This window comes from Drosophila rhopaloa, unplaced genomic scaffold (genome assembly GCF_018152115.1).
Source record: "Drosophila rhopaloa isolate 14029-0021.01 unplaced genomic scaffold, ASM1815211v1 contig_166, whole genome shotgun sequence".
NCBI classification, from domain to species: Eukaryota; Metazoa; Arthropoda; class Insecta; order Diptera; family Drosophilidae; genus Drosophila; species Drosophila rhopaloa.
The window spans coordinates 38,456-62,417 of record NW_025335046.1 but is presented as its reverse complement, the minus strand read 5'-3'; the positions used below and the strand labels follow the sequence as shown (position 1 = coordinate 62,417).

The 23,962-nt window shown below is 35.5% G+C and overlaps 2 protein-coding genes across 3 annotated transcripts in view; both read right to left on the bottom strand.

Moving 5' to 3' along the window:
* LOC108043962 (poly [ADP-ribose] polymerase) overlaps positions 1–23,962 on the bottom strand; it is a 206,290-nt gene that overhangs the window by 173,328 nt on the left and 9,000 nt on the right. The window contains exons 1-3 of one of the 2 annotated variants that reach the window (XM_044458381.1): positions 12,085–12,278; positions 2,050–2,191; positions 1,662–1,992 (exon numbers count right to left, since the gene is read on the bottom strand). In XM_044458381.1, coding sequence (XP_044314316.1) covers positions 1,662–1,992; positions 2,050–2,191; positions 12,085–12,198 — 587 coding nt within the window. In that variant the 5' untranslated portion in view covers positions 12,199–12,278. Of the gene's footprint in view, positions 1–1,661; positions 1,993–2,049; positions 2,192–12,084; positions 12,279–23,962 lie in introns of those variants that run through there. The other variant, XM_044458382.1, reaches the window with a different exon arrangement.
* On the bottom strand, positions 12,263–16,058 carry LOC123037482 (poly [ADP-ribose] polymerase-like). The gene is made up of 2 exons (XM_044458383.1): positions 15,867–16,058; positions 12,263–12,373 (listed from the first exon to the last, which is right to left on the bottom strand). The coding sequence occupies exons 1-2, from the start codon at positions 15,978–15,980 to the stop codon at positions 12,263–12,265; spliced, it is 225 nt and encodes a 74-aa protein (XP_044314318.1). The 5' UTR covers positions 15,981–16,058.

The window sequence follows — 23,962 nt, the reverse complement described above, 5'->3', positions numbered from 1 at the left end:
ATGAGTTCTCTTTAAAGCTTCAGAAACTGAATTTGTTGCCAAGTGACTTCTATTTCCAGTGGTTTTCTCTTCGCTTTAAGACATTAAAATCGTCCTCTAAATATAGTGTAGCATTGTCAAAATGCTTAGAAAAGCGATCACACATATTGAATTCAGTTCCTATAATATCATCCGTTTTTCTTGACCCTAGATATCAAGTAGTATTATTAAGAGAGCAAAAAAATGACGCTAAGGCACACCTACGTGAAATATATCAAAGGCAACTTGCCTTGGGTGATGATGCCGTTTTCAATGCCTCTGCGGCCTCTGCATGTTCAATAGATGATGAAAATGAAAATTTATTATCTCAATATGATACTAACTATAATATTAAAGGCAGGAAAACAGCTTGTGATTTTATTAATTCTTTCGATGGCATAGAAAGAATTAGAATGAAAGACGATAGTATTTTGAAGTTTTGGGACGTCTATCGATGTGAAAACTTAAGAAAACTAGCTTATGTTGTTCATGCCGTACCTGCTACACAGGTATCAGTAGAAAGGGCGTTTTCCACTTTGAAATTTGTTTTATCTGATCTCAGGGGTAGCATTGATGAAGATATTTTGGAAGATATTATGTTAGTTAACCTCAACTGATGAACACTTTATAAATCATAACTCTTGTAACTTTACTTATAAGTCTTAATGTTATGGTACATATTTGAAGGAAAATACATGGAAATAAATGTTGACTTTATTATTTCATTAAAAAAAAAAATATTTATTTGAACCCTGGTTCGAACCCGAACCCTGCTCCGGCTCATCAATGAACCGGTTCGCAAACCGGAACATTATCTGTCGATTAGGTTTGAACCCCGAACCGAACCCATGCCAAAATAATATGGGTTCACAGCCCTGATAAAAAGACCGATTTAACCTATTGCCCCAAAGCACATAGATAACTAAATTTAGCCTACTTTATAAATTATTTAGTACACTGGAAACGAGAACAGTAATCATGCCGATTGTCTACAAGCCAAATGTTAAAAACAGTCACTGAACGGTTTGTATGAGTATAGGGAGTATGTAGCGCAGACTATCTACAGGTGTGCAATAGTGATAGAATTTAGAGGTAACACTTTCGGATATGATTAGATGACAAATGCTTAGTTAATGAATCTTCTAATCAGAAATTATTAGAGAAAACTTACTTCATTCTTAAACAATGCTCCTCAGCATAGAACAAAAATAATGGGTCTTTGCAGCGATCAGATTGATTCAACGGTATATTGATCTGCAGTAAGAAATCTTATGTGGCTTGCACTTACAAACTTATGGCTAGCATCAATTATGTTTTAATAAATTTCGAAATAAGTATATAGTTAAGTGGAAAAAACGTTTTGTTATAGAAGAAATTAATATTCGAGTTTAATCAATAACTGCAATAAATTTCAAAAGGTCAACAAAAACCAACACCCAATCCAAAATTAAATTAATTAATGTGAAATTCTGGATTTCTCGACTTCTTGTAAATAACTTCAATCAGATAAAATACGTGGAAACAAAAAAAAAATGTTAATAATCAAGTAACAACCAATTTAGGAAAGGTTATCGAAGGGTCTATTAACATTAAAACAGATTTTAATTTTTGTGAATAGAACGGTGAAATCAAGATATACTTACGGAAGGACGCTTTGTATTTCAGCTTGATCATCACATGTTAAGCCCTTATAACCTAGCAAATTTGCTCCTGAATCAAACCAGCCAAGTTCAGAACGCAATTGGGCAAAGCAATCTAAGTGATGCCAAAGAGGCTGACCTCCATACTTCATACCAACTTCAGTATCAAAAACAGTTTTACGTATCCGAACCTGATTCTTGTTTATTTTTTGCTCACATCCACGACATGTTGATCGACTTGATCTCGCATATTCGATTCCAAAGTCTTTTAATGCTAAGTTACAAGCCTTGGAACGCTTTGCTCCCGATTTTGCATGAATAACTCCAATATTTCCTAAGTAAATTTTATAAAATTTAAAACACATTTAGCTTAAAACCTTTACTCTCTTACCAATAAGATCAGTCAATTCTTTTTGATCAATAAATCGAAGGTTTTGAAAGTTCTGTATGTCTCCCACAGAGGCGGGACGTTGGTTTTTAAAAAAGCAGCTTTTATGAAACCAGTTCGGTACTTTTGCATCATGAAATGCTGACTGTTGAAAAAAAGAAAATACAATATTAATATTAGAATATTTAAAGCAGAGCAACAATTTTGACATGAAATAATATGTAACTAATAAATAGAGTGCCCCGATTATCAGATACCCGTTACTTTTGCTTTAGCCGAGTTTCATATAAATATGCCTCTAGCAGATGGCACAATTTGTAATTCTACTGGTGCTATTTAGCAGGTGGCAGAGGCTGTCGTCACTATTCCTTTTGACAAATATTTCTTTATAATGCTTAGGCTCAACATCATATTATGCGCTATTAGCCGAATAAATATATATTGTCCACAAACTTAAACAGTTCATAAGCAGTTCATAAGTAGTACCCATGATATCGACATTAATACGAACATTGTTAGTAATATCGGTGGTAATGAATTTTCGTTTGCATTGTCGTTCTAACCAACGTTCGCCGATTTCATGCATTTTTAAATTCTATTGAAAGACGTAATGCAAAACCTGACATATTGTCATTGTTACATTCTCCTTAGATTAATACCTGACCGCCACAATATCAGAACCTTGCCTCCAATCATATGCATCCTTGCCATCAAGCTTTTCCTTTGATCACATTCCGCTTAGGACATATCTATGCGTTGCTGTCCTAGTTGAACCTAAAAAACCTTAAAAAAGTTATGATCAACACACTTTTTAACAGTCTCAAGAGCATAAAAAACAAAAATTTTTTTTTTAATTTGCGAAAAATGTTAGAGTTTCTCACTTTTTGATCAATTTTTTGGAATTTTTTTTCTGATGGAAATTGCGACCTACATCTTTCCCGCCGCACGACACATGCACACTCGAGGCGCCTCTGCGAAGTGCTTGTACCAGGCATAATGACATATATTTTAAGAAGACTGTTGAAATATATACCAATAAAACCTGAAAGTTTCGTTTCAATCGAATTTTTCTTTCCTTCCCAAAAAAAAGTCCTCGGAAAATTCGATTTTTTGAAGCTTCTAAAGCCGGCCCCTTAAATAAATAAGCATTCTCTTAGGGAGAAGTAAGTGAAAATTCGAACGCCTATTCCAATTTTAGCCTTAGCTCTAGCATTACAGATCACTTCCCAAGCAGACTTTTCCTCTTTATCGGGCACTCTTCAGAAGATGAAGTCCGCTTTTAAGTGCTTCTAAGTTGTACAAATATTTAAGCATTTTAGCCCATGAAATCATAGTGGGTCATAGAAGCGAGCAATTGTGGACAAAGGTAGAACGTTTTGTTGGCCTAGAAGACATTGACTTGGGCGAGACAGAGAAAAGAAATCGATCTGAAACAGGATCCCAAGATAGTGAAGTCGGTTCAATCGTGAAACTTCAGTAAATTCTCCAAATCCTTGCTAGAAACTCCATTAAAAAATTCAGATGCGTTAGAGCACCATTTCTGATTTGAAAATGTCCTCCTTTAAATAATTATGTTGTCTGCTTCATGATCTCTGTCACTTATTTTATAGATTCACCTCCTGTCATTAAACATCGAAGTAAAAATTTAGAATGACAGAGCCGATCGGATATGCAACATGATCGGCCTGTGTGTAATGATTCTTGTGGCAACAGGAGTTGCCTTTTTAACTAGATTTTGATTTGGAGAGCGGTTAGCACTGGGACTTTTTCGGCTAAGACTTCGTCGGATTGAGGGGGATCTTTTATCAAAACTAGCTAACGAAATTACAAAAGTGGCGCCCAAAGTGTAGGCAACGAACCAAGAAAGGCATTAAAAGAAATACAGAAAATGTTGAATTTAACACCAACATCCGTAAAGCCTTATTCGTTCAAAGCTATGTCTAAGCAATTAAAATTGTTGGAGAAACCTCTGGAATACTGTACATAGCCGTCCGAAGTATGCAAAAACAACTGTTTTATGAGCTAAAATAAGAATTTTGTGTTAGGAATGTAACATTGCCCCTGGATTTCTTTAAGGTTATTATGCTAGCCATTAACTTTACTGCCCGGAAAGACAAAATATTTTAATAATTGTGAGAAAAGTTAAAGTTTTGCGTATATATAAAAAAACAAGAGAGAACACTATAGTCGGGTGCCCCGACTATCAGATACCCGTTACTCAGGTAAAGGAAGTGCGAGGGAGATGCAGATAGAAACTTTGATCACGCATAACTTTTTAACGAATGGTCCGATTTGAAACATTTCGATAGGTATTGATAAACACAATAAAACTGCATTTTTACTTTTCCGAAATATTTAAATTTTTAAAATCGTATATAAGCGATTGTGGGCGTTAAAGGGGGCGTGGCACCTTTTTGAAACAAACTTGCGCTGCGTAGGAACTCCTAGAATCTGCATGCAAAATGCCAATCTTCTAGCTTTTATAGTTTCCGAGATCTCAGCGTTCATACGGACAGACAGACAGACAGACGGACAGACAGACGGACAGACGGACAGACGGACATGGCTATATCGACTCGGCTAGTGACCCTGATCAAGAATATATATACTTTATAGGGTCGGAAACGCTTCCTTCTAGCTGTTACATACTTTTGCACGAATACAATATACCCTTTTACTCTACGAGTAACGGGTATAAATACGTCAATGAAGACAATAAATTATAATTATGTTTAAAAAAAAGAATGGGTTGAATATATGCATAAATGGCCGAACAGCTAGGGTTTAAAGTTAGATTTTGAAATTTTTTTGGGGTGTACGCAGAGATATGCGAGTGAGTGTATCTTGCCAAAGGCTTGTTCTGGCCGTCCGCCTTTGCTTACAAACCGCGAGCAGAGGAATATTATCAAATCTATTCAGCTCAACCCAAGGACGACAGCTCATCAGGCAAAGCTGAAGGTCGAGGATAGATTTTCCAAAACAGTTTCCAAGGATTCTGTAAGCCGGACCATAAAATAGGCTGACTACCATAGCAGAGTCGCCCGCAAAAAACCTCTCATATCGGAAGTCAATCGACAAAAGCGCCTAACCTTTGCTAATGAGTATATTTCCAAATACCAAGACTTCTGGAGTAAGGTTATATTTTCCGTCGAATGTAAATTCTGCATATTTGGAATCAAGGGAAATGTTTTGGTATGGAGGAAAAGCGGAGAAGCCTCCCTGCAGTACCGTTCATCACCTTTTAATCGCTTTTTCATCACCAAAAATTCATCAATGCTGATTAATCGGCGATGAAACTTCATACAAATTAGAGATGAATTTAACATTGGCATGTCCTAGGAGTTAAGCAGTGAAAAATTCATCACTCTTTAATCAGTAATTCATCACTCTTTTTTCAGTTTTTCATCACTCTTTGAACAGCGTTTACTGATGAACATGCGATTAACGAGTGATTAAAATGCGATGAAATAGTGATTAACGAGTGATGAATTACTGATTAAAGAGTGATGAATTCATCACATTTTCATCAGTAATTCAACACTCTTTAATCAGTAATTCATCGCTTTTTCATCGCATTTTCATCGCTTTTCATCGCATTTTCATCGCATTTTCATCGCTTTTTCATCGCATTTTCATCGCTTTTTCATCTCTTTTTTTCATCAGTAAAATTCATTCAGTAAATTTTCATATAAATTTATTTTTTTATTTTATTACATTATTTCATTATTATTTCATTTATTTAATTACATATAACTAATTAATTTAACTTAATTCAATCTACATATGTACGTTTTCAGTTGTCTCGAAGGTGTTGAGGATGTTTCGGTTTCGGTGCTCTTTTTTTGACTTCGTGCTTTATGTACTGGCTCTTCCTGACCAAGTATATCTAAAATAGAAAAATTATTATAAAATATATAAAAACTTACTGCGTAGTTTATGCTGGCCCAACAGTTTTATTATAAGCTTCGCCTTAAATAATGAATAAATATAATAACAGTATATGTAGGTACAGTTCAAAATAATTAATAAAATAACACTTACCTAAATTTCTGATAAATTTAGTTATAAAATTTCACAAAAAATCTCAGCTTCGATCTGTTCTCTCCGTTCTCTCAAATGCAAGTGCACGTAAAAACCGCGAAAACAACTTCAGTTGTTGTTCTTTCCTTTGCCTAATTTGTCTTTACATGTTTCGCTTCGCGTCAAAGAAGGGTATATAAAAGCATGTCCGACTATGAAAAATAATTACATAACTTAAATTCACTTAAAAAAGGAATCAATACCTTTCAAAACTATCATAATAATTTTATTTTTAAAAAGTATTTCCATAAAATAATATAATTAATAAGAATCAACGACTACAATACAAAAATTATGCTAATTTATTTTCAAGGTTAATGATTTTAATACAATGTCCTCCACCTCTCAGCTCATTTTATGGGGAGAGAGACAGAGTAAGAGAGGGAGATGGAAATTTTTCTGCGTTGCCTACGATCGGGGACTGATCGGTTCTGCCTGCGTCGCACTCGGCTCTGCCGACTTTGCCTTTGGCTCTGCCGGCGTCGCAGTCCGCTGCTGATTAAACAGTGATGAATTTTTGTAGTGATGAATTTCGGAACTGCAGGGCTTTAATAAAGAAAATTTGGTTGGCACACTAAAGCACGGAGGAAGCGGAATAATGGTGTGGGGGTGGAAAATTGGTATTTATCGAGTAAATAATGTATCAGAAAATCTATATTGACATATTAAAAAACAATTTAAAAGAAAGTGCTGAAAAATTAGGGCTCGAAAGTGAATATTGGTTCCAACAAGCTTTGGCTGCTGTATAACGTGAAAAATCAGCTGCGAACACCTCCCCAGAGTCCTGCTCTAAACCCAATTGAGCATTTCTTAAGAGGAAAATCCGAAGACACACGATAACATCTAAAACAAGAAAGGAAAGCTAACTTCGGGCGGAGCCGAAGTTGATATACCCTTGCAGAATACTCTGTAAATTATATTCTCCAAAATTATTCATATGATGCATTCTTAATACTCATAAAAAATCCGAACTTCCTAACTTTAACAACAACAAAGTTATGGCATTTCCAATCGTTCAGTTATATGGCAGCTATAGGATATAGTCGGCCGATCCTTATGAAATTTGGTAGGTCGGATTGATTGGCCAAAAATAAAATCCATAGAAAATCCCAACTTCCTAACTTTACAAACACCAAATTTGCATTCCTATAGTCACATCAAAAATAAAATCCATAGAAAATCCCAATTTCTAACTTTAAACACCAAAGTTATGGCATTTCCGATCAATCAGTTATATGGCAGCTATAGGATATAGTCGGCCGATCCTTATGAAATTTGGTAGGTCGGATTGATTGGCCAAAAATAAAACCCATAGAAAATCCCAATTTTCTAACTTTACAAACACCAAAGTTATGGCATTTCCGATCAATCAGTTATATGGCAGCTATAGGATATAGTCGGCCGATCCTTATGAAATTTGGTAGGTCGGATTGATTGGCCAAATATAAAACCCATAGAAAATCCCAACTTCCTAACTTTACAAACTCGAAAGTTATGGCATTTCCGATCAATCAGTTATATGGCAGCTATAGGATATAGTCGGCCGATCCCGGCCGTTCCGACTTATATACTGCGTGCAAAGGAAAGAAGGGTGTGTGCAAAGTTTCAATCCGATAGCTTTAAAACTGAGAGACTAGTTTGCGTAGAAACAGACAGACGGACAGACGGACAGACGGACAGACGGACAGACGGACATGGCTATATCAACTCAGGAGGTGATCCTGATCAAGAATATATATACTTTATAGGGTCGGAGATGTCTCCTTCACTGCGTTGCACACTTTTGACCAAAATTATAATACCCTCTGCAAGGGTATAAAAATGCTCAAGAATGTGATTCTGGAAGAGTGGGGGAAAATTACTGCAGATGAGCCAAAAAAACTTGTGGATTCCATGCCGAGACGCCTCACGGAAGTTTTGCAGAGAAAAGGATACCCTACCAGTTACTAAAAATAATATTATTTATGTTTAAAATAGGTGTACGCAGACTTTTGCGGGTACATTTTTTAGTAGTGTTAAGTTTAAAATTAAAAACAATATATAAGTCACTGTTGAATAACTTTTAAAAAAATACGTCAATGAACACAATTATGTTTAAAAAACGAATGGGTTTAATATATGCATAAATGGCCGAACAGCTAGGGTTTAAAGATCGATTTTGAATTTTTTTTGGGGTGTACGCAGAGATTTTTTTTTGTGTTCAAGCTAAAATTTCAGTGGTGCGCGAAAATAGTTTTCCAAAATTAATTTTTGTAGCGCTAAAAAACAAGTTGAAATATCCAGAAAATACTCAATTGTGTATCCAATGATAATTAAATGCAAGCGAAGATTTACATGAAACAAGCCGATAAATACATATCGTAAAACGAGTTCGCCAGCGAAAAACTTTAATCTTTTGGTGTAACAGCATTTTGGAGTTTATCAGAATTGATTGTGATGCGGTCGTACTGTCAATCAGCTGGGTTTGTTGACAAACCGTTAAAATGCAAATACCTTGCTTACGGGAAAAAGCCTTAAAAGGATATTCACAATAACCTTAGCATGACAAGTCTGCCGCTGTACAGAGAAATTGGAAAACCATACACTTTATATTTAAGTTGTTTTTTTTAGTTCACTGAAAATTATTTTCTAATTTTTATCTAAGAAACACTCTTCCCCGAAAACATACGCCTCAAAAGATTACATTTTTTTACCTTTTCGCTAGGGCCTGGCGAATATCCACCCAAAGTTCGTTTCAGCAGACTGGTAACGCTATTCAATTTTCTAGTATTTTTTCCGTCGGTAAGCCTAGTATCCAGATCGGCAAACGATTACGCTAGCGTAAAAACTTTAAAATTTCGAGTGTGACCAAAATTTTAAGAGTTCATCAGATTTAAGCGTGCTACGGTCGTACTGTCAATCAGCTGGGTATTTGCAGGAAAGAGCCTTTAAAAGATATTATCAAATACCTTGGCAAGACAAGTCTGCCGCTGTACGAAGAAATTGAAAAACAATACAATTTAAATTTAACAGTTGTTTTTTTTAATTTACTGATAATTATTTGCTAATTTAAAGTTCATAGATGCACTTTTATTGTGTTTTTTCGTACATTCTGGACCTAAAAAACATTTTGCTCTGACAAGAGGCACCCTAGATAGTATTAATGTTATTTTGTCCTCACATGTAAACACCTGCAATCGACTTTTGTGAGTTTTTTGAGTTTTCCCTCCATTTCTTATAATGTTCAGTGAGAAGCGCACGCTCTCTTTTCGCTAGGGTTCACCCAAAGTTCATTTCCGCAGACTGGCAACGCTATGCAATTTTCTGGTATTTTTTTCGTCGATCTGAGTAGCGACGTGACAAAAAAGCCCAACGAAAAGTAAAAGCCAGCTGTTTGCCTCTCGCTCTCTCTCATGACTGGCGTACGGTTTTTGTCGATCTGGATACTAGGCTGTATGGGTAACGAGGAGCACAAAAGGACTGACGAAATGTGATCGCCAGCTGTTTGCCTCTCGCTCTCTCATAGCTGCCGAACAGATTTCATCAATCTGGGTAGCAGTCTTTAAATGTTATTTACAGCAATAAAATTGTGCAATTTCTATGTACAAAAACAAGTATTTTTAGGACTATAGGACTATAGGACATATAGGACTACAAAACATTCACACTTTAAAATGTATTTAAGTATATGCATACATAAATATCTGCATGAAATAAACTGTAAGCCACTGTACCTGCTTCTAAGATTTGTTGATACCATCGGCAAATTAACTTTAAAATTGATAACAACTTGATACCGAGTAAGTTGAGGTCCATATGTACATACAGTGGACAAAAACAGTTTAAGTACACCATAGTTGTGCAACTTAAAGTACTCAAAACGATATTAACTAAAACAGGTACAATTTTCAAATCATTTCCGTTTGGTAGGTTATAAATTTTTAGAACATAAAAGTCTTCTTGTTTCCATATTTTATATAAAATAACAAGATTATAAAAACAAATCGTAAAAATACTTCAAACAAAAAAGGAAGCAAACTTCTGCAAGCCAAAGTTTATATACCCTTGCAGTTATTACAAATCGACTACTTTTCGATTTTTAAGCCCATATTACCAAAAACAATATGTCCATTTTGCACTGCATTTTGACATCCTTTCTAGTGCAGCTATATGATATTGTTGTCCATTTTAACATAATTAAAACCATCATTTCATAATATTTAAATATTACCAAATCCCAAATAACAAAAAAAAAATTAAAAACAACAAAGTTCTAATTTTGTTTGATTTTTTTTCCGATTGTTCCTAAGGGAGCTATATGATATAGTCGCCCGGCTTTTCCGACTTATATACTACCTGCAATAGAAAGACAACTTTTGGGAAAGTTTTAAGCAGATAGCTTTAAAACTGAGGGACTAGTTTGCGAAGAAACGGACAGGCAGACGGATATGGCCAGATCGACTCTCCTGGTGATGCTGATCAAGAATATATATACTTTATAGGGTCGGCAATGTCTCCTTCACTGCGTTGCAAACTTTTGACTGAAATCATAATACTTTCTGCAAAGGTATACAAAGTTTAAGTACACCTTTTTTCAATTTTTTCCCATTCTTTTGTCTATATTTGGTGTTTTCTGAGCGTTTTATCTAACAAATTACAAACGTGCTCAATGGAATTGAGATCTGGAGACTGTGGAGGTGTATGCAATTGCTTGCAGTTGTAGAGTAGCCACTCGTTGACTAAATAGGAGGTGTGTTTAGGGTCGTTGTCGTGTTGAAAAATAAATGTAGTCTCATTCAACTGGAGCTGGGTCGCGCTGTCCTTAAGGTTATCCTTTAAAATTTTGAGGTATAGATGCTTGTCCATTGTAGTGTTTATAAACACAAGTTTCCCAACTCCAGCTGTCCCAACACACCCCCAGACCATCACGTTACCGCCGCCACGCTTAACGTTTGGTGTTAATTTTTTAAACTTCATCCTTATTTTTTGGGAGCCATCTGAACCAAAAATATTACATTTTGATTCACCACTCCAGATAACGATGTCCCAAAATGATTCCAGCTCGTTTACATATTTGTATGCGAAATCCAGCCTTTTTTTTCGATTTTCCAAGGAAATCAAAGCCTTTCTACGAGGTGTTTGTGTGTTGTACCCCTCCTTGTGGAGCACATTTCGTACAGTTTGAGGCTGAACTGTTTTGCATTTTGTATTTTTGGTGCTGAATTTTTAGGATTGGCATTTACTGAGCCCAGGATTTGGCGTTCACACCTATCGGTCAATTTTTGGGACGACCTAATCTTGGCTTTACTTTGAAGGTTCCAGAGTTCCCGTAGGAATTAATATTAGTTTACACGCTGGATGGAGGCCTCTGAAGCATCCTGCCAATAGCACGAGTTCCTTTTCCTTCCAAATAATGTTTTAAAATAAATTTAAGCGTTTCAAGTGGAATTTAGCTTCCTCGACCCATCTTGACCTCTCACTCCAGCAAAATCAAATTAAATGAACTTAAAATGGATAAAAAGGGAAGCATCAGAAGTAGACTGAAGGAAGAATTCACGAACACCGTTAGATTTGGAAGGGAAATTCCAAAGAAACAGAGAGATGACGAGTGTACGTAAACTTTTTTGGTGGGGTTTTTAGCCATTTTTTTTTTATTTCTGTGAATATAATGTTCACGAAGGAGTGACGTAGTATATATAATTGTATATTCGAAATCCTAAAGATTAAGTTTATTAATTATTATTATTTTGATAAGTCTCAATACATATTTTTTACAAAAAGCACTGAGGTATGAAAAGTACTTAAACTTTTTGGTCCACTGTAAAAGTATATTTCATGGGTATGCATGTTTGTGTAGATATGGTTGTGCCAATACGGAGATCAAACAAATTTTAACTAAAAGCCCGCGTAAATTCAGTAGAGTTTGTTTTTAATCTTACTTGATTACGCTGAGATATGCCTGCCACTATAGAAACTTACTTGAACCATAACAGCGATGCGAAGGCTATTTTTGGGAATCGAACATTTGCATCCTTTACAAGAGGCTCTCCCACTTTTGGCATATTCCACTACATACGGCAATTCAATGTCCATAATAATATTCAAACTTTGTATATTGTTAAAATAGTTAAGGAAAGCAGCCTCCTATCGATTAAAATTAAGTTTTTGAATCGATTCTCATTAAGGGTATTTTCCACTGCAGTACGATATTATTGCTTGCTGTCAGTAGATTCACATAATACCCAATCATGAAGTATATACTAGAGAGCTGAAAAATGTATATAATTGAACATAATAAAGTTAGAAATAGAAACAATTACCTTCTACAGTTAATGACAAAGTTTTTGTCTTAAGCTATTTCACACAGTCTTGTACAACTTTATATAACTACTTTTAAAAATAAATATAATGGCCAAGAACATAGAAAAGCTGGATTAAACCTTTTCCTGGAAAGGTTTACGGAGAAAACTTGAAAATCTTTCTAGGAAATATAAGTTATCCTCAGCTGGACCATCGAGTTAGAATCTATTAATGTGCTCTACACACTGCCCCCTATTTGCCTATCGAGTCAACTAACGATTATCCTGTCCACATTGGGCTTAAGCCTAGTACTCAGATCGACAAACGAGTATGCTAGCGTAAAAACTTTAATCTTTCCAGTGTTACCAAAATTTCGAGAGATCATCAGATTTAAGCGTGCAGCGGTCGTACTGTCAATCAGCTGGGTTTCTTGACAAGCAGTTAAAATTCAAATATCGTATTTGCGGGAAGGAGCCTTTAAAAAATATTATCAAATACCTTGGCAAGACAAGTCTGCCGCTGTACAAAGAAATTAAAAAACAAAACAATTTAAATTTAAAAGTTGTTTTTTTTAATTTACTGATAATTATATGCTAATTTAAAGTTCATAGCTGCACTTTTATTGTGTTTTTTCGTACATTCTTGACCTAAAAAACATTTTGATCTGACAAGAGGCACCCCAGATAGTATTAATGTTATTTTGTCCTCACATGTAAACTCCTGCAATCGACTTTTCCGAGTTTTTTGAGTTTTTCTCTCCATATCTTATAATGGTCAGTGAGAAGCGCACGCCAAAAGATTAAATTTTTTAATCTTTTCGCTAGGGTTCACCCAAAGTTCATTTCCGCAGACTGGCAACGCTATGCAATTTTCTGGTATTTTTGACAAAAAGGCCCGACGAAAAGTAAAAGCCAGCTGTTTGCCTCTCGCTCTCTCTCATGACTGGCGTACGGTTTTTGTCGATCTGGATACTAGGCTGTATGGGTAACGAGGAGCACAAAAGGACTGACGAAATGTGATCGCCAGCTGTTTGCCTCTCGCTCTCTCATAGCTGCCGAACAGATTTCATCAATCTGGGTAGCAGTCTTTAAATGTTATTTACAGCAATAAAATTGTGCAATTTCTATGTACAAAAACAAGTATTTTTAGGACTATAGGACATATAGGACTAAAAAACATTCACACTTTAAAATGTATTTAAGTATATGCATACATAAATATCTGCATGAAATAAACTGTAAGCCACTGTACCTGCTTCTAAGATTTGTTGATACCATCGGCAAATTAACTTTAAAATTGATAACAACTTGATACCGAGTAAGTTGAGGTCCATATGTACATACAGTGGACAAAAACAGTTTAAGTACACCATAGTTGTGCAACTTAAAGTACTCAAAACGATATTAACTAAAACAGGTACAATTTTCAAATCATTTCCGTTTGGTAGGTTATAAATTTTTAGAACATAAAAGTCTTCTTGTTTCCATATTTTATATAAAATAACAAGATTATAAAAACAAATCGTAAAAATACTTCAAACAAAAAAGGAAGCAAACTTCTGCAAGCCAAAGTTTATATACCCTTGCAGTTATTACAAATCGACTACTTTTCGATTTTTAAGCCCATATTACCAAAAACAATATGTCCATTTTGCACTGCATTTTGACATCCTTTCTAGTGCAGCTATATGATATTGTTGTCCATTTTAACATAATTAAAACCATCATTTCATAATATTTAAATATTACCAAATCCCAAATAACAAAAAAAAAATTAAAAACAACAAAGTTCTAATTTTGTTTGATTTTTTTTTCCGATTGTTCCTAAGGGAGCTATATGATATAGTCGCCCGGCTTTTCCGACTTATATACTACCTGCAATAGAAAGACAACTTTTGGGAAAGTTTTAAGCAGATAGCTTTAAAACTGAGGGACTAGTTTGCGAAGAAACGGACAGACAGACGGATATGGCCAGATCGACTCTCCTGGTGATGCTGATCAAGAATATATATACTTTATAGGGTCGGCAATGTCTCCTTCACTGCGTTGCAAACTTTTGACTGAAATCATAATACTTTCTGCAAAGGTATACAAAGTTTAAGTACACCTTTTTTTCAATTTTTTCCCATTCTTTTTGACTATATTTGGTGTTTTCTGAGCGTTTTATCTAACAAATTACAAACGTGCTCAATGGAATTGAGATCTGGAGACTGTGGAGGTGTATGCAATTGCTTGCAGTTGTAGAGTAGCCACTCGTTGACCAAATAGGAGGTGTGTTTAGGGTCGTTGTCCTGTTGAAAAAGAAATGTAGTCTCATTCAACTGGAGCTGGGTCGCGCTGTCCTTAAGGTTATCCTTTAAAATTTTGAGGTATAGATGCTTGTTCATTGTAGTGTTTATAAACACAAGTTTCTCAACTCCAGCTGTCCCAACACACCCTCAGACCATCACGTTACCGCCGCCACGCTTAACGTTTGGTGTTAATTTTTTAAACTTCATCCTTATTTTTTGGGAGCCATCTGAACCAAAAATATTACATTTTGACTCACCAGCTCGTTTACATATTTGTATGCGAAATCCAGCCTCTTTTTTCGATTTACCAAGGAAATCAAAGCCTTTCTACGAGGTGTTCGTGTGTTGTACCCCTCCTTGTGGAGCACATTTCGTACAGTTTGAGGCTGAACTGTTTTGCATTTTGTATTTTTGGTGCTGAATTTTTAGGATTGGCATTTACTGAGCCCAGGATTTGGCGTTCACACCTATCGGTCAATTTTTGGGACGACCTAATCTTGGCTTTACTTTGAAGGTTCCAGAGTTCCCGTAGGAATTAATATTAGTTTACACGCTGGATGGAGGCCTCTAAAGCATCCTGCCAATAGCACGAGTTCTTTTCCTTCCAAATAATGTTTTAAAATAAATTTAAGCGTTTCAAGTGGAATTTAGCTTCCTCGACCCATCTTGACCTCTCACTCCAGCAAAATCAAATTAAATGAACTTAAAATGGATAAAAAGGGAAGCATCAGAAGTAGACTGAAGGAAGAATTCACGAACACCGTTAGATTTGGAAGGGAAATTCCAAAGAAACAGAGAGATGACGAGTGTACGTAAACTTTTTTGGTGGGGTTTTTAGCCATTTTTTTTTTATTTCTGTGAATATAATGTTCACGAAGGAGTGACGTAGTATATATAATTGTATATTCGAAATCCTAAAGATTAAGTTTATTAATTATTATTATTTTGATAAGTCTCAATACATATTTTTTACAAAAAGCACTTAAAAAGTACTTAAACTTTTTGGTCCACTGTAAAAGTATATTTCATGGGTATGCATGTTTGTGTAGATATGGTTGTGCCAATACGGAGATCAAACAAATTTTAACTAAAAGCCCGCGTAAATTCAGTAGAGTTTGTTTTTAATCTTACTTGATTACGCTGAGATATGCCTGCCACTATAGAAACTTACTTGAACCATAACAGCGATGCGAAGGCTATTTTTGGGAATCGAACATTTGCATCCTTTACAAGAGGCTCTCCCACTTTTGGCATATTCCACTACATACGGCAATTCAATGTCCATAATAATATTCAAACTTTGTATATTGTTAAAATAGTTAAGGAAAGCAGCCTCCTATCGATTAAAATTAAGTTTTTGAATCGATTCTCATTAAGGATATTTTCCACTGCAGTACGATATTATTGCTTGCTGTCAGTAGATTCACATAATACCCAATCATGAAGTATATACTAGAGAGCTGAAAACTGTATATAATTGAACATAATAAAGTTAGAAATAGAAACAATTACCTTCTACCGTTAATGACAAAGTTTTTGTCTTAAGCTATTTCACACAGTCTTGTACAACTTTATATAACTACTTTTAAAAATAAATATAATGGCCAAGAACATAGAAAAGCTAGATTAAACCTTTTCCTGGAAAGGTTTACGGAGAAAACTTGAAAATCTTTCTAGGAAATATAAGTTATCCTCAGCTGGACCATCGAGTTAGAATCTATTAATGTGCTCTACACACTGCCCCCTATTTGCCTATCGAGTCAACTAACGATTATCCTGTCCACATTGGTCTTTAGCCTAGTACTCAGATCGACAAACGAGTATGCTAGCGTAAAAACTTTAATCTTTCCAGTGTTACCAAAATTTCGAGAGATCATCAGATTTAAGCGTGCAACGGTCGTACTGTCAATCAGCTGGGTTTCTTGACAAGCAGTTAAAATTCAAATATCGTATTTGCGGGAAGGAGCCTTTAAAAAATATTATCAAATACCTTGGCAAGACAAGTCTGCCGCTGTACAAAAGAAATTAAAAAACAAAACAATTTAAATTTAAAAGTTGTTTTTTTTAATTTACTGATAATTATATGCTAATTTAAAGTTCATAGCTGCACTTTTATTGTGTTTTTTCGTACATTCTTGACCTAAAAAACATTTTGATCTGACAAGAGGCACCCCAGATAGTATTAATGTTATTTTGTCCTCACATGTAAACTCCTGCAATCGACTTTTCCCAGTTTTTTTGAGTTTTTCTCTCCATATCTTATAATGGTCAGTGAGAAGCGCACGCCAAAAGATTAAATTTTTTAATCTTTTCGCTAGGGTTCACCCAAAGTTCATTTCCGCAGACTGGCAACGCTATGCAATTTTCTGGTATTTTTGACAAAAAGGCCCGACGAAAAGTAAAAGCCAGCTGTTTGCCTCTCGCTCTCTCTCATGACTGGCGTACGGTTTTTGTCGATCTGGATACTAGGCTGTATGGGTAACGAGGAGCACAAAAGGACTGACGAAATGTGATCGCCAGCTGTTTGCCTCTCGCTCTCTCATAGCTGCCGAACAGATTTCATCAATCTGGGTAGCAGTCTTTAAATGTTATTTACAGCAATAAAATTGTGCAATTTCTATGTACAAAAACAAGTATTTTTAGGACTATAGGACATATAGGACTACAAAACATTCACACTTTAAAATGTATTTAAGTATATGCATACATAAATATCTGCATGAAATAAACTGTAAGCCACTGTACCTGCTTCTAAGATTTGTTGATACCATCGGCAAATTAAATTTAAAATTGATAACAACTTGATACCGAGTAAGTTGTGATCCATATGTACATACAGTGGACAAAAAGCGTTTAAGTACACCATAGTTGTGCAACTTAAAGCACTCAAAACGATATTAACTAAAACAGGTACAATTTTCAAATTATTTCCGTTTGGTAGGTTATATATTTTTAGAACATAAAAGTCTTCTTGTTTCCATATTTTATATAAAATAACAAGATTATAAAAACAAATCGTAAAAATACTTCAAACAAAAAAGGAAGCAAACTTCTGCAAGCCAAAGTTTATATACCCTTGCAGTTATTACAAATCGACTACTTTTCGATTTTTAAGCCCATATTACCAAAAACAATATGTCGATTTTGCTCTGCATTTTGACATCCGTTCTAGTGCAGCTATATGATATTGTTGTCCATTTTAACATAATTAAAACCATCATTTCATAATATTTAAATATTACCAAATCCCAAATAACAAAAAAAAAATTAACAAGAAAGGAAAGCTAACTTCGGGCGGAGCCGAAGTTGATATACCCTTGCAGAATACTCTGTAAATTATATTCTCCAAAATTATTCATATGATGCATTCTTAATACTCATAAAAAATCCGAACTTCCTAACTTTAACAACAACAAAGTTATGGCATTTCCAATCGTTCAGTTATATGGCAGCTATAGGATATAGTCGGCCGATCCTTATGAAATTTGGTAGGTCGGATTGATTGGCCAAAAATAAAATCCATAGAAAATCCCAACTTCCTAACTTTACAAACACCAAAGTTATGGCATTTCCGATCAATCAGTTATATGGCAGCTATAGGATATAGTCGGCCGATCCTTATGAAATTTGGTAGGTCGGATGGATTGGCCAAAAATAAAATCCATAGAAAATCCCAACTTCCTAACTTAACAAACACCAAAGTTATGGCATTTCCGATCAATTAGTTATATGGCAGCTATAGGATATAGTCGGCCGATCCTTATGAAATTTGGTGGGTCGGATTGATTGGCCAAATATAAAACCCATAGAAAATCCCAACTTTCTAACTTTACAAACACCAAAGTTATGGCATTTCCGATCAATCAGTTATATGGCAGCTATAGGATATAGTCGGCCGATCCTTATGAAATTTGGTAGGTCGGATTGATTGGCCAAATATAAAACCCATAGAAAATCCCAACTTTCTAACTTTACAAACACCAAAGTTATGGCATTTCCGATCAATCAGTTATATGGCAGCTATAGGATATAGTCGGCCGATCCTTATGAAATTTGGTAGGTCGGATTGATTGGCCAAATATAAAACCCATAGAAAATCCCAACTTCCTAACTTTACAAACACGAAAGTTATGGCATTTCCGATCAATCAGTTATATGGCAGCTATAGGATATAGTCGGCCGATCCCGGCCGTTCCGACTTATATACTGCGTGCAAAGGAAAGAAGGGTGTGTGCAAAGTTTCAATCCGATAGCTTTAAAACTGAGAGACTAGTTTGCGTAGAAACAGACAGACGGACAGACGGACAGACGGACATGGCTATATCAACTCAGGAGGTGATCCTGATCAAGAATATATATACTTTATAGGGTCGGAGATGTCTCCTTCACTGCGTTGCACACTTTTGACCAAAATTATAATACCCTCTGCAAGGGTATAAAAACAACAAAGTTCTAATTTTGTTTGATTTTTTTTTCCGATTGTTCCTAAGGGAGCTATATGATATAGTCGCCCGGCTTTTCCGACTTATATAATACCTGCAATAGAAAGACAACTTTTGGGAAAGTTTTAAGCAGATAGCTTTAAAACTGAGGGACTAGTTTGCGAAGAAACGGACAGACAGACGGATATGGCCAGATCGACTCTCCTGGTGATGCTGATCAAGAATATATATACTTTATAGGGTCGGCAATGTCTCCTTCACTGCGTTGCAAACTTTTGACTGAAATCATAATACTTTCTGCAAAGGTATACAAAGTTTAAGTATGGAATTGAGATCTGGAGACTGTGGAGGTGTATGCAATTGCTTGCAGTTGTAGAGTAGCCAATACGTTGACCAAATAGGAGGTGTGGTATACAAAGTTTAAGTACACCTTTTTTTCAATTTTTTCCCATTCTTTTGACTATATTTGGTGTTTTCTGAGCGTTTTATCTAACAAATTACAAACGTGCTCAATGGAATTGAGATCTGGAGACTGTGGAGGTGTATGCAATTGCTTGCAGTTGTAGAGTAGCCACTCGTTGACCAAATAGGAGGTGTGTTTAGGGTCGTTGTCCTGTTGAAAAAGAAATGTAGTCTCATTCAACTGGAGCTGGGTCGCGCTGTCCTTAAGGTTATCCTTTAAAATTTTGAGGTATAGATGCTTGTCCATTGTAGTGTTTATAAACACAAGTTTCCCAACTCCAGCTGTCCCAACACACCCCCAGACCATCACGTTACCGCCGCCACGCTTAACGTTTGGTGTTAATTTTTTAAACTTCATCCTTATTTTTTGGGAGCCATCTGAACCAAAAATATTACATTTTGACTCACCACTCCAGATAACGATGTCCCAAAATGATTCCAGCTCGTTTACATATTTGTATGCGAAATCCAGCCTCTTTTTTCGATTTACCAAGGAAATCAAAGCCTTTCTACGAGGTGTTCGAGTGTTGTACCCCTCCTTGTGGAGCACATTTCGTACAGTTTGAGGCTGAACTGTTTTGCATTTTGTATTTTTGGGGCTGAATTTTTAGGATTGGCATTTACTGAGCCCAGGATTTGGCGTTCACACCTATCGGTCAATTTTTGGGACGACCTAATCTTGGCTTTACTTTGAAGGTTCCAGAGTTCCCGTAGGAATTAATATTAGTTTACACGCTGGATGGAGGTCTCTAAAGAATCCTGCCAATAGCACGAGTTCTTTTCCTTCCAAATAATGTTTTCAAATAAATTTAAGCGTTTCAAGTGGAATTTAGCTTCCTCGACCCATCTTGACCTCTCAACTCCAGCAAAATCAAATTAAATGAACTTAAAATGGATAAAAATGGAAGCATCAGAAGTAGACTGAAGGAAGAATTCACGAACACCGTTAGATTTGGAAGGGAAATTCCAAAAAAACAGAGAGATGACGAGTGTACGTAAACTTTTTTCGATGGGGTTTTTAGCCATTTTTTTTTTATTTCTGTGAATATAATGTTCACGAAGGAGTGACGTAGTATATATATTGGTATATTCGAAATCCTAAAGATTACGTTTATTAATTATTATTATTTTGATAAGTCTCAATACATATTTTTTACAAAAAGCACTGAGGTATGAAGTGTACTTAAACTTTTTGGTCCACTGTAAAAGTATATTTCATGGGTATGCATGTTTGTGTAGATATGGTTGTGCCAATACGGAGATCAAACAAATTTTAACTAAAAGACCGCGTAAATTCAGTAGAGTTTGTTTTTAATCTTACTTGATTACGCTGAGATATGCCTGCCACTATAGAAACTTACTTGAACCATAACAGCGATGCGAAGGCTATTTTTGGGAATCGAACATTTGCATCCTTTACAAGAGGCTCTCCCACTTTTGGCATATTCCACTACATACGGCAATTCAATGTCCATAATAATATTCAAACTTTGTATATTGTTAAAATAGTTAAGGAAAGCAGCCTCCTATCGATTAAAATGAAGTTTTTAAATCGATTCTCATTAAGGGTATTTTCCACTGCAGTAGATTGCTGTCAGTAGATTCACATAATACCCAATCATGAAGTATATACTAGAGAGCTGAAAAATGTATATAATTGAACATAATAAAGTTAGAAATAGAAACAATTACCTTCTACAGTTAATGACAAAGTTTTTGTCTTAAGCTATTTCACACAGTCTTGTACAACTTTATATAACTACTTTTAAAAATAAATAAAATGGCCAAGAACATAGAAAATCTGGATTAAACCTTTTTCTGGAAAGGTTTACGGAGAAAACTTGAAAATCTTTCTAGGAAATATAAGTTATCCTCAGCTGGACCATCGAGTTAGAATCTATTAATGTGCTCTACACACTGCCCCCTATTTGCCTATCGAGTCAACTAACGATTATCCTGTCCACATTGGGCTTAAGCCTAGTACTCAGATCGGCAAACGAGAATGCTAGCGTAAAAACTTTAATCTTTCCAGTGTTACCAAAATTTCGAGAGATCATCAGATTTAAGCGTGCAGCGGTCGTACTGTCAATCAGCTGGGTTTCTTGACAAGCAGTTAAAATTCAAATATCGTATTTGCGGGAAGGAGCCTTTAAAAAATATTATCAAATACCTTGGCAAGACAAGTCTGCCGCTGTACAAAGAAATTAAAAAACAAAACAATTTAAATTTAAAAGTTGTTTTTTTTAATTTACTGATAATTATATGCTAATTTAAAGTTCATAGCTGCACTTTTATTGTGTTTTTTCGTACATTCTTGACCTAAAAAACATTTTGATCTGACAAGAGGCACCCCAGATAGTATTAATGTTATTTTGTCCTCACATGTAAACTCCTGCAATCGACTTTTCCGAGTTTTTTGAGTTTTTCTCTCCATATCTTATAATGGTCAGTGAGAAGCGCACGCCAAAAGATTAAATTTTTTAATCTTTTCGCTAGGGTTCACCCAAAGTTCATTTCCGCAGACTGGCAACGCTATGCAATTTTCTGGTATTTTTGACAAAAAGGCCCGACGAAAAGTAAAAGCCAGCTGTTTGCCTCTCGCTCTCTCTCATGACTGGCGTACGGTTTTTGTCGATCTGGATACTAGGCTGTATGGGTAACGAGGAGCACAAAAGGACTGACGAAATGTGATCGCCAGCTGTTTGCCTCTCGCTCTCTCATAGCTGCCGAACAGATTTCATCAATCTGGGTAGCAGTCTTTAAATGTTATTTACAGCAATAAAATTGTGCAATTTCTATGTACAAAAACAAGTATTTTTAGGACTATAGGACATATAGGACTACAAAACATTCACACTTTAAAATGTATTTAAGTATATGCATACATAAATATCTGCATGAAATAAACTGTAAGCCACTGTACCTGCTTCTAAGATTTGTTGATACCATCGGCAAATTAACTTTAAAATTGATAACAACTTGATACCGAGTAAGTTGTGATCCATATGTACATACAGTGGACAAAAAGCGTTTAAGTACACCATAGTTGTGCAACTTAAAGCACTCAAAACGATATTAACTAAAACAGGTACAATTTTCAAATTATTTCCGTTTGGTAGGTTATATATTTTTAGAACATAAAAGTCTTCTTGTTTCCATATTTTATATAAAATAACAAGATTATAAAAACAAATCGTAAAAATACTTCAAACAAAAAAGGAAGCAAACTTCTGCAAGCCAAAGTTTATATACCCTTGCAGTTATTACAAATCGACTACTTTTCGATTTTTAAGCCCATATTACCAAAAACAATATGTCGATTTTGCACTGCATTTTGACATCCGTTCTAGTGCAGCTATATGATATTGTTGTCCATTTTAACATAATTAAAACCATCATTTCATAATATTTAAATATTACCAAATCCCAAATAACAAAAAAAATTAAAAACAACAAAGTTCTAATTTTGTTTGATTTTTTTTTCCGATTGTTCCTAAGGGAGCTATATGATATAGTCGCCCGGCTTTTCCGACTTATATACTACCTGCAATAGAAAGACAACTTTTGGGAAAGTTTTAAGCAGACAGCTTTAAAACTGAGGGACTAGTTTGCGAAGAAACGGACAGACAGACGGATATGGCCAGATCGACTCTCCTGGTGATGCTGATCAAGAATATATATACTTTATAGGGTCGGCAATGTCTCCTTCACTGCGTTGCAAACTTTTGACTGAAATCATAATACTTTCTGCAAAGGTATACAAAGTTTAAGTAATGGAATTGAGATCTGGAGACTGTGGAGGTGTATGCAATTGCTTGCAGTTGTAGAGTAGCCAATACGTTGACCAAATAGGAGGTGTGGTATACAAAGTTTAAGTACACCTTTTTTTCAATTTTTTCCCATTCTTTTGACTATATTTGGTGTTTTCTGAGCGTTTTATCTAACAAATTACAAACGTGCTCAATGGAATTGAGATCTGGAGACTGTGGAGGTGTATGCAATTGCTTGCAGTTGTAGAGTAGCCACTCGTTGACCAAATAGGAGGTGTGTTTAGGGTCGTTGTCCTGTTGAAAAAGAAATGTAGTCTCATTCAACTGGAGCTGGGTCGCGCTGTCCTTAAGGTTATCCTTTAAAATTTTGAGGTATAGATGCTTGTCCATTGTAGTGTTTATAAACACAAGTTTCCCAACTCCAGCTGTCCCAACACACCCCCAGACCATCACGTTACCGCCGCCACGCTTAACGTTTGGTGTTAATTTTTTAAACTTCATCCTTATTTTTTGGGAGCCATCTGAACCAAAAATATTACATTTTGACTCACCACTCCAGATAACGATGTCCCAAAATGATTCCAGCTCGTTTA

Excerpts from the sequence above, each read along its gene's own strand:
- LOC123037482 (XM_044458383.1), bottom strand. The coding sequence starts at position 15,980 with ATGGACATTGAATTGCCGTATGTAGTGGAATATGCCAAAAGTGGGAGA. Across the intron at positions 12,374-15,866 it reads GCATCGCTGTTATGGTTCAA|CTCTCTAGTATATACTTCAT; the intron begins GTAAGTTTCTAT and ends TACATTTTTCAG.